This window comes from Anopheles darlingi, chromosome 3 (genome assembly GCF_943734745.1).
Source record: "Anopheles darlingi chromosome 3, idAnoDarlMG_H_01, whole genome shotgun sequence".
In the NCBI taxonomy this organism is placed as follows: Eukaryota; Metazoa; Arthropoda; class Insecta; order Diptera; family Culicidae; genus Anopheles; species Anopheles darlingi.
The window spans coordinates 17,113,601-17,129,953 of NC_064875.1; the positions used below are offsets into that span (position 1 = coordinate 17,113,601).

Genomic DNA, 16,353 nt, shown 5'->3' on the forward strand with positions numbered 1-16,353 from the left:
CTCATGTTGTCCAAAGGTTGATAAGGTGGTTTCCTCGAGTATGGCAATCGTGTCCCGTCGCCAAAGTAGAACGTCTCCGTTGCTGGTTGGTTCGATGTTTGAACAGGTGACATATGTCCAAGTGTTGAACAAGCGTCATTCGATTGGGCAACAAAAAACAGAACAGTAAGTAAATGGTTCACAACGCAGAGTTATATACTTGGATCAAACCTGTTGGAAAGGGTCGGAAGAGCTTATCTAAGCACTTGCGGGAGTAAAGTTCTGCGGGATTTATTTCGTAGTGATCCGTTTTAGTCAATCATCATTATCTTTTCGAACAAGATTAAGGGTAACATACATAATTTTTCCTGGGTGAGGTCGATATGGTAACGATGTTTCAAGGAATTCTGATGGCTGGTAGCTTTGCAAATTTTTGAATTTTGGGGGCGCTGGAAGCTGTACAACCAGATTGATTTGTAATTATCCCGCACAACTGACGGAGCACCACCATCCGTATCGCAAGCATAACCTATCACCGATCGTGCGCATAACATCCTGGAAGAACAAAAATCAAAGAATCCTTCACGGTACATGTCACAAAAGAGTGTTTGTGCAGAGTGAGTACTCACGAGGAAGGTAGTGTTTGATTAAATGTAGTGGTACATTCCTGATCAGTAAGCAGCTCGTAATCGGTTTGGGACAGAATACCATTGTAGACACCATTCTCATCCTGACCGTATCCAAGTACAACGCAAACTGTGCGATTCGTGGCAGATACCGCAATTTCTGACGTCGATATGGCTATGGGTGCCATCAATGGTTATAATAGCCACATCGTTCGCTAGAGTAGGCAAATTGAAACCCCTGTGTAGTTCGTTGCTTTTAGCGATAAAAATTCTTTCATAGATGGTAGCTACGACCACCAAGAGCTGATAAAATAATTTTAGTACAATGATTCAAATAATGTTGCCACACGTTTAAGAACAACGTCCTGAAACCCACCTTCGTAATGTTTCCTGCGCTCAACAAACGCGTTAATCAATTTTGTACGCGTTAAATCACTGTCTTCGACAAGGAAAATACCGTAATGGTAATTTAGACACTAGTTGCTGCCACCCAGCGCACCAAAGCCTACAAGACGAACACTTTGCTGTATCGTGTATCGTGTAGCAGCACAACTGATCACTTCCAAGATTTTACTGATGAAAGGATGGAAAATTGGACAGAAATTTACGACCAAATGTTTAGGGACCACGTCAGGCATTTCATTGAAAATTGCTACCTTTCTTTTAAGGCACTAATCAATGAAAGTGGACCGTCGGACGATTCTTAAAAATGTATCTGTGGCTGAAAACAGGTTCGTGCTGGATACGGCCCTCAAGCAAAGCAACGAGCCATTATTTGTTGTGTCTGTGGAACACCTACGGATGTCTAAACGGGTTCGTCACTGTTTCTGAAAAAAGAAGTAAATAAAGTCAGCCGCGCGTGTCAAAACTGCAAACATTGCACTGCGAGCTCTGTTTGCGCTACCGACCCGGGTTTGAGGCTGTCAACGACCTGAAGTCCTCGAAATACGGACTTAACCCGAATCTGGTGAAGTGTTACCAGAAGAGCAGTAGTATCAAGATAATCGCCGAGAATGGTAATTGATAGCGGATTTCATCTCAAATCTGAAGGGGTAAGTGCGGCCTGATCATCAGGAGACATCATTTGATATAGCTGCCCAAAGCTCGATCAATTAGTGGCTTTTCATACGCATTAGTTCCTTGCAAATAGATGGATCATTTCAGTGAAATTTGTTCTCTAGTAAAAGCAATGCAATATGACTGTTTACTTGATCTTGAGTAAGTCCCCAACAGTGCAGCTCTGCCGCAGGAACAGTGACACCCAGCGATTCGACTCCTTCATTAAGTCTGAAGTCATCAACAACAAGTCATCGTTCTGAGCTTAAGGACCTTATAGTAAACTTTATTTACTAATTCAAATAGTTACTGTATAATAAATACGAATGAGAAACAAACGGTACATCAGCAGCATTGGCCATTGACAATGGCGGTTTCAGATTTTTTAGTATTGTGCGTGTGCTTGCTAACAAACACATGTTCTAACGTTCTTGTGTTGCTGTGTCCGACGTGCTTGAAACACCCGTCACATGCCGAACTCACATCGTGCGATAATCGAAAATGGAAAATTGCAAGCTAATTAAAAGTTGAGTATTGATATAGTCAAATATGCATGCTTTCCAAGGGACTGCAATGTGATATGAATCTTTACTTCTTGAAATTGACGCAATCGATCACCTTGGTATGGTCTCTGTGATGCTTCCAGGGTGGGAATTCGTCCCCATTCTCCGCTGAGTAGCCCTGACAGGTGTTCTCGTCGAGGGTAATTGTAACGATGGTTGCTGCGAATCTATATGAATGATGTGGAACACAAACAACATTACTTGGAACATTACTTTGATGAGTTTATTTACGAAACGATATGGTATCTCGAAATAAAAAGCGCTGTTTCACGTTTCGGAGCTATATGCTATGCGTATAGATATAGGATATTCAAAACAATTAACAAACATATTTAAACATTGCACTAAGTAAGTAAGTAAGTAAGTAAGTAAGTATTTTTTCTTTGAATAATTCTATTGATATGCCATTGCTTTGTTCTGCTGGGTTTTATTTTAAGGTTGTGATTCTTCGAGTCATTAGGCCGTGCTACACGAAACGTAAAGCATAGCGTAAAAGAAAATTGTAATGCCAAATCGTCTACGCTTCGTATGGCGTACTTGAACTATGAAAAGTAGTAATCGCGAAAAACAAGGATAGGTTTGGGGGAGGAAAAGGATTAAACACACTCGCAATTACCCTAAACTAACCATAGAATACTCAAAAAGGCCACACACCCAACACACATATTTGCAAACGTCGTTTACGCTCGGTATTACACTCATAAAATAAAAAGATAATTGAGATGGTATTACACTTTGTTGTTACGTAGCTGTTACTCTTCATGTGACACGGGTCTTTTTAACTATGCTGCTTCGTCAAACGCTTCAACCGTAGAACGCTGTTTAAACAAGTGAAATGACACCAGCAGATCCACAAGGGTAGAAGATTGCAGCCAGATCCGTCTCAGAAAAAGAGTCTAACGAAATAGAAGAAGCGAATACTGTGTATGGTTTTTACGGATACTGATAATCTAGTTTATCATTATGTATTATCGAACATTTATCAATCGAATTAACCAGCCAATGATTCAATATGCAGTGAATCAAACAGTTTTGTCGGATTTATTTAATCGTTGTATCAGTAATAGATCATCATCATCAGTACAATGTTCAAGGGCAGGATACGTAATTTTTCCTGGGTGGAACATACGAAGTTGGTGGAACATTCCAAGGACCTGTGACGACCGCTAGCTTAGCAAACTTCTGAATTTTGCGGGTGTTGGAAGGTGTGCAATCTAATATTTCTGTTAGTATCCCGTACAACTGACCGTTACACACTAGCGGTGCTCCACTGTCAACATTGCAAGCATAACCACTCACCGATCGTGCGCATAGCATTCTGGAAGCACCAAAATGAAACAATCCTTTAAAATATGTGTCATTGAAAAAGTTATGGGATTAATTGGTACTCACGAGGAAGGTAGTGTTTGCTTAAATTCTGTTGCACATTCCTGATCAGTGAGCAGCTCGTAATCGGCTTGGGACTGTAAAAAATTTAGGCCACCACTTGAGAACTGACCCCGTCCAATTACTACACATTTTGTGCGATTCGTGGTAGATACCACAATCTCTTTGGTGGCAATGGCAATGGGTTGCACGTTCGGTGGCCCAGCGAAGGTTCCGTCAATCGTTATAGTAGCCACATCGTTCGCCAGAGTGGCCGAATCGAAGTCACTGCGCAGTTCGTAGCTTTTGTAATTGTAACTTGTTGATTGGTAAGTTGTTGGTCCAATGCCAGCCGCAATAGACATCTGATAAAACAAATTGTGCAAAATGATTCAAACAATACTGACATATCTTTACAATTTTGTTTTTCTAAAACGTACACTCTTTATGGTTCCGGCTTTTTTCAGGGAGGATGCGGAGGTGAGGATCTCGGTATTGCTTATGATAGCGCCAGCAGTTTTGAAACGTTACGTCACCGAATATAGTCATTAACACAGAGTAAGCTTTATTTGCACTAGTAGCTCCCACTCCAACAAGACGACCAGCTCTATTACCGCCTGATGTATGGTTGGTTCCATTCTGCTCGTCGAATTCAGTAGTATCAGTGGATCCTACATCACCCTCCTCCTGTTGAGCCTTCGCCAAATGTGCTCCCCAGAGCACCAACGCCAACAAGACAAGTTTCGCACTTCGCGTCATCGTAGCACTACAGATCACTTCCAAGATTTTACTGATGAAAGGATGGGAAATCGAACAGTATTTTATACCAAAAGAGTAACATGGTGTTCAATCTCAACCAGTACAGACACGTACACTAACACGAGTACTCCACGATCCCGTAGCGGCCGCTAGTAGCGGAGCAGCTGTACGCACAATCTCCATACCTTGAAACAGACCACGGATTCTCGGAATACAGTCTGGGGTTTCACCAGTCAGGAACGCTGTCGACGGATGCCCACCATGTGGTTTTGGGGCCACGTCAGTCACTTGATTTGGCCATTTGAAAATTACTAGCTCTATCCACGACATTGACTCTTCTGCATTGCATTGCATTCGGCATTGAGGTCTTGCTTTTTTGTTTGACAAAATGAAATCAATATTTCACGAAGATTGCAGAATGCAATTTTACGGAATTTTCCCACTCGTGTTGGTCATTTGAACATCCAATAGATCTATTTACATCGTTGTCGTGTTTCATTTCTTATAACTAACATACATTAGAATCAACGTGACACCATCGGCACTAAGCAGCCAAAATTCAGCCGTTGGATGATTCTTAGAATTTTGTCTGTGTTTTGATAACTAGCGGGTACGGCTTCGGGCAAAACAACGAGTCATTGTTTGCTGTATCTGTGGAACACCTACGGGTGTCTAAACGAGTTCATCGTATTGTAGAATATTTCTAAAAAGCACAAAAAATCTCAAGCGTATGGTAATAATAATGTATATCGTACCATTTCTGTTTGCACTACCAATACATGTTTGAGGCTGTCAACGACCTGAAATCTTCGAAACACCGCCGTAAGACGAATTTGCAACGTGTTACCAGAAGAGCAGTATCAGCTAGGCGATCGTCGTAAAAGGGAGACTATTGGTTGATTGCAGATTTCACGTCAGAACTGAAAGTGTTAGTGCTGCCACATCATCAGCGAGCCTCATTCGATTGCGTGAAATGTGGATCCTTCTGCAGTGAGTTTAGTGTAATATCTGCACTTACTTGACCCTACCTATGAACAGCATAGGTGCATATCAGATGCGTATAAAAAACGAACGCATTGGACTCCTTTATCTTGTGTGCTTCCACAAATGCTGCTACCGTGTACGAGAGTATCTCTGTGTGTTACAGAACCGAAGGAGACGCTGACGACTGACGATGCCCTGTAGTCATGTTGCAGTTGCTACTCCGCTTCTCCTGCTGCATTCACACAGTGTCAAGAGCGAGGGAGACAACATGCTGCCCTTTCATTAGCGAGTTGCCACGACGCATCTGGAATCGTATCCGACAATTGGCTTAACTACTTATCGATGATCTCTTTGATATGCTCCAGTCGATACACGAAATCATTATTTACAGGAAAAAAAAACTCTACTGTTTATCTGTGAATCTTATGTAAAGTCTCAAATTCACCCAAAAAAACCTGCATCCCTTATCGCGATCGGTGCAGCATCAAACTCGTGCTCGTGAATGCGAAAACCGTCAAAGCCGATACCGATAAGCAGCGAAAACAACGAAGGTGCCTCCCTTGACCGGAAAAATCCGGAACCACGTAGCCACGTGCTTGGGCGCACTCCGTAATCGCTGCCATCCGGCCAGACCCCTTTCTGGGGGGTTCTGGTTGCCGATAAGATGTTGGACCAAGCATTACCGTTCTGTGACTAGATACCGCTGAATACCGCGAATTTCGCGTGAATCGCTTTACATGGGCCACCACGAGATGACGTCAAACCGGACGCCTTCCGGTGGTGATACAGCCCCCTGGGGGCATATCACCGGAAGGAAGGTATCAGCACTGGATCGCTCTTACTCGTGACATTCGCGATAACACTTGCGGCTCATTAGACGTGGTGCCGAATCTAATCACCGCCGCCGTCGATGACGTTTAGTGTTGTGTTTTTTTTTTTGGGGGGTGGGATGATAAGCAGTGCAGGCATCGGAAGCGAAGTGTAAGGTGTAAGTCATTCGCACCGTCCCACCGATAACATGCTGATTACGTATTGTTTTACCGTGAGTCACTTGTTTTGCCCCTCATGACGTATCGATGACGAACCGGTTGTGTTTGTTATCAATCAACAATAAAACGATTCCCTCATCTTTATCGTGGACGAGCCGATTCCGATTCGCCTTGACGTGGTCACGTAGCCATGACCGATTCGCCACTAAGCCCCGCACGCTTGTCGTTCTAGTATATCTGTGTGTGTGTGAGTGTGTTTAGCAAAGGTGTAATCTGCTGCAAACTGACCTACTGGTTAATATTGGTTTCGATCAAACATTACCATCCATCGTCCAACTATGTAGTGCGGCGGCGGCGGCGACGGCGACGCGATCGCCTCTTATCGGTGGCGGCGTGATCCTTTGGCAATGCCTGGGTCACCTGAGGACGCTTGGGACGCTGCAAGTGATTTTACTGGTGGACACTGGTGGAGTACGGTGGTCCCACGGCCCGGGGGCCTTGCGACCTGTTTCGATCTGAAGCAAACCTGCGTCTGCGTCTTCGTCGCTCCATGTTTACCATCCAGCCCACCCAAAAACCCCGACATGACGGGGAGAGGCTTGTATCTGGTCGCGACACGAGAACAGAGCACACCATTGTCGTAGCCCGATGTTGATATCGGAGGCGCGAGATAGTGGCCAGACTATCGATGCGCAAACTAAGGTGCAGAACGGTTGTGTTCCGCGAAACTCCGATTCCGATAAATCTCGAATCGGGTCCCGTGGGGAGGGGGTTTCACTCGCGCCTGTTTGTTCTGGCTGACCGGTGGTCAAAGTGGGTCGGCATCGCAGTCCGGTCGTCCGGTCTGGTCCGGCGGGCTGGGAACCGGCAGGGAAAAAGGGTGAGAAAGTTTCGATGTGCGTAAACATTGCGGCTGTGTTCCTGGTGTCGAAGGATCTGTCGGTGGCAACGCTGGTGTTTGCTGAAGGAGTGTGTTAACCGAGACACCATTTTTACGATTCTGATAGCGGGTTCGGGGAGCCGGTGGGTTTAATTATGCTGAGGAGGAATTGAGGGATGGTTGGGTTGAGGAGCTGGTGTGGTTGTTCAATATTCTTTCTTGAAATATAAGAGATGGTTTGAGTAGTTGGTGGTTGTTGTTCAATATTCTTTCTTGGAATATAAGAGATGGTTGGAATAGTTGGTGGCTGTACGCATGTATGGCCGTTCATGTTTTAAAAATTATGTTTATGATGAAAATCTTAACTTTCAAATGTTCCTTATATACATTTTATGGCTTCCCAACTGTTAGTTAGTGAGATATAACATTTTAATAAGGGCAACTGAATGCAGCCTGAAACGCTCTTAGTAGAAGCATTGTTTTCAGACAAAAAAAAATGTTTAAAGCTAATACTGGACTTGATAAGGATTTGCACTAGGAAAAATAAACGGTGAGAAATCGAGTTGAGTAAATAAATTTAGACAAAACAGTCCACGAGATTATGCTGGGTGACTGAATACTGAAATTGCGGCTGTTAACATATCGTTCAGAATCATGGTGTAATGGTGATGGATTTGTTTTTTTTTTCTACAGCGCAAAGTAGATGTCTCTCGATATTCATATAAACTAAAATCAACTACCATTTAACGAGTTCAAGTGGTGTTGCTATTTATTGAATCATGTTTTAAACAATGGCCGAACTACAAATCCGAAAAAAAACAAATCCATACAGTCCTAAAGCATTGCTATACGCGCGACATAAAGTTTATTAATAATCATTCAAAATATTGTCGCTTATATTTAAATTTATACAATAAATAATACCATCAAATGCAGTAGAATGTTTTTGGAGCATTTACAAAATTCAACCTTGCGAACAACAGGATCCCTGGGAAGTGTGCATCTTGCACGTAATCGAACAAAACGACGATTAATTTGTTAAATTCTCCGAACAATACAGGAGAGGAATATGGAAACCAGTAGTTTAACCATTTTGTTTGTCTATGATGGCAAGAAGAATAAATTGATAAAATAAAATGCATCAGTTACACATGTTCATTTCTGTATGACTATTCGATGTTATTCTCATTAGACTAATAAGTTACCAAAGCATTTGTTTGTTCCTAAACGCTAATAAAAGCGTAAAATTGATGCGATATATTCTTTTTTACACCGAGAATGTTTGTCACTTGGGCGCCTCCATCATATCGCATATTTTACATTAAACTATCTTTGCAAGAATGTCAACATTCTTCTAAACTACATAAATAACAAAATAAAATTAAACTTTTTCTTAAAATTATGCGACAAATGCAATCCAGCATAAAGCATCATCGAACGAACGCATATCGCAGAACAGCACGCACACCAAACGGGCCCAACAAACGAGAATGAAAGTGATGACAATCATGCAGTGGACGGAAAACGGCGGGAAACCACACTCGATGATTATATCACACCGGAGGGGCAACAACAACAGCAGCAACAGCATCGACCACCAGTGTTTAGCTTAGTTAGAGCGACGAGAGTAGAACGGCAATGCAAGTGGAATAAAGAGAGAGAGAGAGAGAACGAGAGAGCAACTAGTGTGCGGCCAACGATGACGTTGCCCGGTACAGGTGAGCTCGCCCCAGCACCATTTTACCGCTCCGCGAAGAAGGTTGAGGGACCGAGCGACCGAAGCACCGTTATCGATGCCGCTTCGTCATCATCGTCGTCATCATCGGCGGTTGGAACGTGGTTGGAGGGGTAGGAGCGTTGCTTTCCCACCACCCACCGTGAGATAAGCTATGCTCTCACCGACCATGCCGCCATCACGTACGTGTTTGTGGCTGCATGCTCCACCAGCAAGAGTCACGAGCAGGAGAGTGACAGAAACAGAGAGAGAGAGAGAGAGAGAGAGAGAGAGAAAGAGAGAGAGAGCGCGCAAGTGGAAAGCAAGTTGTCGCGCTTGGTCCGAGCGTGGTTGATAGTCGTGTTGTTGCTACACCGCGATTCACTCACTCTCGTCCAAACAGCGCAACCGATCACACACGCCGTCGGCCACGCCACGCCAACTACGACCCGGACAACCCGGTACTACCGCCGGCAACGACTACTCGATCCAGCAGCAGCAGCAGCAGCAACCCCATTTCGAGTGAGAACCGGGCAGCAGCGAGATCCTTCCTCATCCTCATCGGTGGCGCGAAGCAGTGAGCAGTGAGAGAGAGCATCGTTCGTGACCCTCCCTCCCGGGTACGATCGGGTAGTAGATCACGATCCCCACTCTGTCCACTACTTTCCACTACCACCACTCGCGGTACGTGTGGGAAAGTGTACCGGGGCAGCAGCCGGGATCGCGAGCCGTCGTCATCAGTGAGAGTGTAGTGCCGATCGTGAGAGCGAAAGGTGAGGTGCGTGAGCAGCAGCGTCACCGAGAAAGAAACCGTTTGTTAATATATAACAAGTTGCATCATAGTCTTAAGACTTCAGTCTTAAGAAAGCGCGCATCCATCGACGAACCAGCGGACTCGCGTGCGCGCGCACACACACACAAACCATTGAGTCCGTTCCGTTTTTCGCGAGTGGTTCCCTCGGTGGTGCACCGTGCAATAATGCACCGTGTGAGTGACAGGAACGGGTGAACAGGATGGATTATTTCTACTTCTGGATCTACAACAAATAACCACGAGACGACTGAACCGGATGAGTGTGCGCGTGATGAGTACTGTACTGCTAGCGTTGTGAGAGGTAGTGAGATTGAAGTGAGTAACAAAAACTACGACTGTCCTTTTACGGTGCATGGACTGCAAAGAGCACAGCGTGACGGATCCGTGTGGACGGTAAAGTGCAATAGACCCGTGGAAGACGGTCGAACGACCCGTAAAACCGTGTCCAGGTCCAGGTACAGGCCGGAAGTGCAATTCTCGGAAGCGTCCAGAAGCGAGCAGATACAATCCCCGCATCCAGTTGCCAATTGTGTCGCTTGTGCATGTGCTGAGTGCTACGTGTGGCCCCAAAATAAGATAACGAAGAGTGGGCTCGCGTTTGTGTGTTTCAGTGTCCTTTGTTTACGTTCCCTCCGTTGGTGCAGCCACAGTTTGTGTATGTGTGTGTGATCCAAAGCCAGCCATCCGAGCGAGAATGGAATCGCCGCAAATGTACGATACGAATCAGATCCAAGTGCGTCCAAGTGATATCAAGAAGCTGACGATGGCCGCGAACAACAACAGTGCGAACGGTGCGAACGGCACGGCCAACGGGGCCTCGCCGACCAATAACAACTCACCGACGGCGATAAATCAGAACACGCTGGCATTGAAGCAACAGCAGCAGCAACACCAGCAGCAACAACAACACCAGCAAGTGCAGCAACAGGTCCAACAGCAGCAGCAACAGCAGCAGGTCCAACAGCAGCAGCAGCAGCAGCAGGTCCAGCAGCAAGTCCAGCAGCAGCAGGTACAGCAGAGCCCCGTGCAGCAGGTCACGGGACAACTCGGACCACACCAAACGAATGGTGGCGGTGGCGGTGGCGGTGTCGGCGGCAATGGGCTGCTGTCCAGTGGGAATCTCCTGTCGAAGCAGATGCTGCAGCAGATCCAGTACTCGCAGAGTGAACTGGACGAGCTGACGTCACAGGAGATCTCGCTCGACCTACAGCACCTGATCGACGATCAGTTCCGCGACCCGGAAGCGCTCGGCATCTTCACTGAGATGGTGACGGTCGGCAGTACGAACGGGACGATGGCGAATCCGCTCGTGCAGACGGCGGCCGCCAAGGCGCTCCAGCTGCAGCAGGCCCGCCTTTCCCAGCACACCAACGGCTCCAACAGTTACCAGCGATCTCTGGCCTATATGCCACAGCCGGTGCATACGGGTGCGGCCTACGGTAGCACCTCCAGCGATGAGAACAGCTCCGTCGGTTCGTCCGCCGATTCGGCCAACATCAAGGAGGAACCGCTCGATCCGAACGAGTACCGGCGGCAACTCCTAGCCAACGGTGGTGGTGGTGGTGGTGGCGGAGGCGGTGGTGCCATCGCGCAATTCATCGGCACGGTCAACGGTTATCAGCTTCCGGGGGCAGGCACTGGCAGTGGTGGTGGTGGTGCAGCGACACCGAATGGTCTCACGAATGGAGCGGCCGGGCTCGGTGCAAACGGTGGTGGTGGCACGACCCCAAGCTACGTCACCAACGGGAATGGCAACAGCTTCGCCAACCTCACGCCCGCAACCGTCCTGCATCATCAGGCCCTGCCGCACCTGGGCGGAGCGGCTCACCTAGCGAACCTCACCAAGCACAGTAAGCTGATGCCGCACGTCGGCCGCAAAACGCAGCAAAAGGTCGTCGATAAGGGTACGGACGAGTATCGGCGGCGGCGCGAACGGAACAACATCGCGGTGCGGAAGTCGCGCGAAAAGGCGAAGGTGCGATCGCGCGAGGTCGAGGAGAAGGTGAAAGCCCTGCTGAAGGAGAAGGACGTGCTGATCCGGAAGATCGAGGAAAAGAACAACGAGATCACGCTCTACAAGCAGCTGTACATGCACCTGATGAACCACAGCAACCCGGAGATCAACCAGATCTGCCGCAGCGCCCTGAATCTGTCCAACATGGGCGATCACATGTGAGGGTAGTGGGGCGGCTGGCGGCGCAACGCTACTACTGTAAATATCGAAACTCCGACCAGTAATCCCTCCTCCTCCTCCTTCTCCTCCTCCTGCTGCTGCGCCCACCAAAGGGCCCACAGCTGTGGAGCATGCCAGGATTGACAGGAGGGCTCACTCGGGGCTGTCTCTCCAGAACTGACGAGGCGCAGCTGAGCTCACTAGCCGACGTAGTAGGCGACGTCGTAGGACCACATCGTTAGGGATCTAGGGTAGTTGAAGGTTAGGTTAGGTCGTTGTTACCTCTTCTCTAGCACACACACACAGACATACACACAGACACACACACATGCGCTCTCGAGAAGCTTGACTGTTTCGATTCACTTGATGTTCGTGGTGTTCGTGGCTCCCAGAAAGGTCCTTCTTCCTTTTAATACTCCAAGTACAGTGCAATCCTGTAGCGACTCTTCTTTAGCTTCCCATTCCCCATATACCTTCCTCATTGCTTCTCACTCTCTCCTTATTCCTGACGAACATTGTAGAATCAAACAATCACACACACACACACACACACACACACACAGAGAGCGTGGAAACTCCCTCCTCTAAAACACCGACAACGTTCGCACGATTCCGGCGTTCGTTTCGGATGAACCAAAGACACAGAGACCGAGAGACAGTTGAAGCGCAACGTTTCCCACCTTCCTCCACTCTCTGCGGATCGTGCAGAATCCATGGGGACAGAGCTAGCAAGGAGGGCAGCCTACCTGGAGGGCTAGTGATCGTTGTGTGTTAGCTAAGGCATTCGGGGATGGGGCAAAGGCAACTATATACATATATGTACGTATACACACACTTACATAGAAACACACACACACACACACACACACAAACACACAGAGACACATCTGCTGTAATAATCTGTGACACACGGAGCGTGAAACACCTTTAAGCAACTTAAATACCTGTACATAGTGGCTAAGATATTGCGTCTTTACTTTACGGAAGTTGTTGTAATAATAATTATTAATAATATTATTGAGAGAGAGAGAGAGAGAGAGAGATATCCCTTGCGCACTACACTGTCCTTCCGCAACCCAATCAACTCGGTATCGGTGAAAGCGAAGGAACGCGAAAAAAAAGTTGTTAAAACAAATGGGAGGGGGCAGCCCTACTTAAGCGTTACTGTACTCTATGGACCGCTGCTAGTACGCGGTGAGCGCAAAAAGCATTCTGGCGTTTTGTATTTGTTTTCCTAATTGCTATTCCTTTCCTTAGTCGACGATCCTTGCTGCTCCTTCTATTTTATGCAAATATTCTGTTTTGCGGGTATGACTGCGTGTGTAAGACTTTAGGCTTTCCGTTTTGTGCAATCCAATGGAAGAGGTGAGAAAGAGCTGCAGGAGATGTAGTGAGGTGCAATCGTGTAAAAGGGAGGGAGTAACTAAGCATTACCGAGTGCAGGTGTTGTGAGAGAAAATATATATTATTTTTTGTATGAAACACTAAAACACACACACATACTTACGGACCTTTCTTCTCTTCCTCTGCTGTTGCTCTTTCTTTCATTCTCTACAAAATCATTTCTTCCCTTTCTTCTCTTTTTTTCTGGTTTTGATTGTTTCCTAACCTTTTATTTGTGAATTCTATTCCTTTTTAAAGCACTTCTGTATCACTTCATTTCGCTTTCATTTTCCTCGTCATGCATTTAGAAAACTTTACCATCATCCTTATCACCTTCGTGTCTGTCTATTTCTATCGATATGCATTCGTTTGGATTGGTTCTTAAGCTCTTACCATTATATCATTCTATTCATATTTTCCTTTCGAATTCGTTTCTCTTTCTCTCTCTCTCTCTATCTCTTCTTCATCTCTTCATTTCTTAGCTGCTGCATAATTTTACTTTTCATACTATTCATAATATTTTTTCTATTTTATTTTCAACAGGTTATCTACACTTCCTGTATCATTCTTTTCCATTTTATAGCACATTTCAACTTAACTTTATTTTCTTTCCTTTACACTTTCCTTAACTGACTTCCTTTCGTATCTCATTGTTCTCTCTGCTCATCTTTCACCAATCAGTTCATTTTAATGACTTTCAATGCATAGGTTTACTCACATTACTGATTCATTATACAGTCATGCTTTCTTTCCATTCATATCTGTACACTGTTCGTTTTCCTCCTATTGCTTTCAACATCTTATTCTTCTTTGAAGTTTTCATGTTTATAAACTGTTCAGCTCATCAACTGCTTTTCCATTTCATCTTTCGTTTCTTTGTTTCATCATATTACTTCATGTCGCCTCATGTTCATCTCATTGATCACTCATCGTAATGACTCATCAATAGTATCCACATTCTGCTTCACTTTTCGTCCTATCGTCATCATTCCTCCTTTCCTAGTTTGTGGCATTCAACTATCTTTCTTATTCTTTCGCTCTCCTTTCCTTTGACATAAAAGACACTATTTAGATGCTCATTTTCCCAATAAAGTTTCCAAATCCTCCCGTTCACCCCGTACGCTATGTGACCAGAATGTTACGGTTATCAAAGATGAAAAAAACATCAACTAGAGTAGCCATCGCAAATGGTTACTTCACCACTGACAAGACCAATCGGATCCAATGTGCAAGGCATCGCAATCGGCATCAGCAGGTCACTCTGAAAGTATATCTAGCGCAGGTGCCTCTTTCCTCCTGCCCGGGCCCCGGGCAATAATCGACATTTGCATGACCTAATCAATAAGCGAGAGCGCGCGGCGTTAGGACAGGGCTGGACAGAAAGTGAAAGCGGAAGTGATACCGGGGCCCAGTGTCGGCCAACTCACCTGGCTGGCCTGAATATCTACTGGCACTATTGGCCTGGAAGAAGCGACAGCACAGCAACTGACACCGAAGATAATGTTATGAAAATGAGCATAAACCGCGTTACGAGGTTTCGCGGTTAATAGTTTAACGCAATCGTAGTAGTCCAAGGGAGGTATGGAGGGGGGTTCTAGGAACAGCCGGGCTGACTGACCTACTGGCCAGACGGTACCTTTGGATTCTTAAGCTAGGTGTCCTACCCTTCGCAATGCGCAACGCAAGTTACCAACGCAAGTAGCTCGTAAGCCCCACACAACCAAGCGCACCCGACCAATTTCGTTAGGCAAAACTCTGCTCACCATGTTGCACCCCAACTAGATGTACCTTTTTCGACTTGTAAGCTGGCAGCTATGACAATCTCAGTGCAGGAGTGCGCGTCACGTCACCGCCCCTTGGTTGCTAGGTGCGTTATCAGGAAAACAAAAGAAAAATCAAAATCATTGATTTATAATAAGAAAAAAACAACAAACCCCCCAACAAAACCGAGACAGGTGACGTGCACGTGAACGTGTATCTATGTATTTGTATCAGACCAGAAATGTTTCTCAGCTTAGCAGATGGTAAACGTAGGCAATGTGTTAGCTAATTAATGATCTACACAAACCGAGCGGGCTGAATAAATGTAATAAAATCAATCGAAAAGCTAAACTCAATCCATGATGTACTTCAACGGCCTTCACTTCTTACACATTTCCTTGGTACACCTTCACCCTGTCGACCGTCTATTATGCTCGATTGTTTTTGTTCAGTTGTAGGTAACAAGATCCACCGCGAGGCCCAACAAATAGCGAACAATAAGCAGCTATAATTAAAAAGATTGTGCGCGGCGTTAGCGCGCCTGATCCTTTTCGCTAGGTTGTCGGTCCTCGTCCGTCCGTCGTTCCCGGCGGATGGCCGATGGCGTTTCAAGTTCACTGTCTGTCGAGCGTAATTATTTATCAGCAGTGTCTGGCACGGACGGTGGCGACCGCATGTACTACTATCATCATCAGCAGTCAAGTCAAGCACCGTTATCGGGGTACCGGCGTTCGGAAATAAAAAACCCCTACAAGATGTGCATGTGCAGCATGAGGAGATGTGACCGTTTAGTAGCTAGTCACGGCGAGAACAAATGAACCGTCAAGAACCGGCCGAAAGGTGCGTGCCAAAACGAGGACCATGTGACCGACCGATGGGGCTGGGGCTGGTGTGTCTCGCGCTGGCCAGTGGCCAATTTGATCGAAATTAGAATGAGGAGAAAAAGCCGAATTATTGTTGTTTCAATCCCACCCCCCGAGTGGCCCGGTTGCTGCGGCTAGAACGTGGAACGGTTGCTGTTGCCATCGTTCGTGCCATCTAGATCATTATTTTTCCCTTCAAAGAATGGCCTCTAGTTGGCACGGGATGGGTCGCGCTGCTTACCGCGGTTCTGCTGCTCCGCTCCGACTCTGGTCCGGCCCGTTGACAATGGCTTGTAAATTGGTTTGGGGGTTCCTTGCTGCCCCGGTAGCCCTCGGCCCTTTCTTGATTGTTGGTGGATGATGCGCAAACGCGCGTCGTGCGCATTTCTTTCACATCAAACAGAACCAGATCGTACAGAATGGCAATGGGGTGAAATGTACTGT

The 16,353-nt window shown here is 46.2% G+C and overlaps 2 protein-coding genes across 2 annotated transcripts in view; both read left to right on the forward strand.

The window, feature by feature from the left end:
* Nucleotides 1-16,353, forward strand: part of LOC125953375 (pericentrin) — a 465,615-nt gene that overhangs the window by 347,732 nt on the left and 101,530 nt on the right. The window lies entirely within an intron of this gene.
* LOC125953447 (CCAAT/enhancer-binding protein) lies at nucleotides 9,253-13,376 on the forward strand. Its single transcript, XM_049683047.1, has one exon. The coding sequence runs from the start codon at nucleotides 10,424-10,426 to the stop codon at nucleotides 11,903-11,905; it is 1,482 nt and encodes a 493-aa protein (XP_049539004.1). The 5' UTR covers nucleotides 9,253-10,423; the 3' UTR covers nucleotides 11,906-13,376.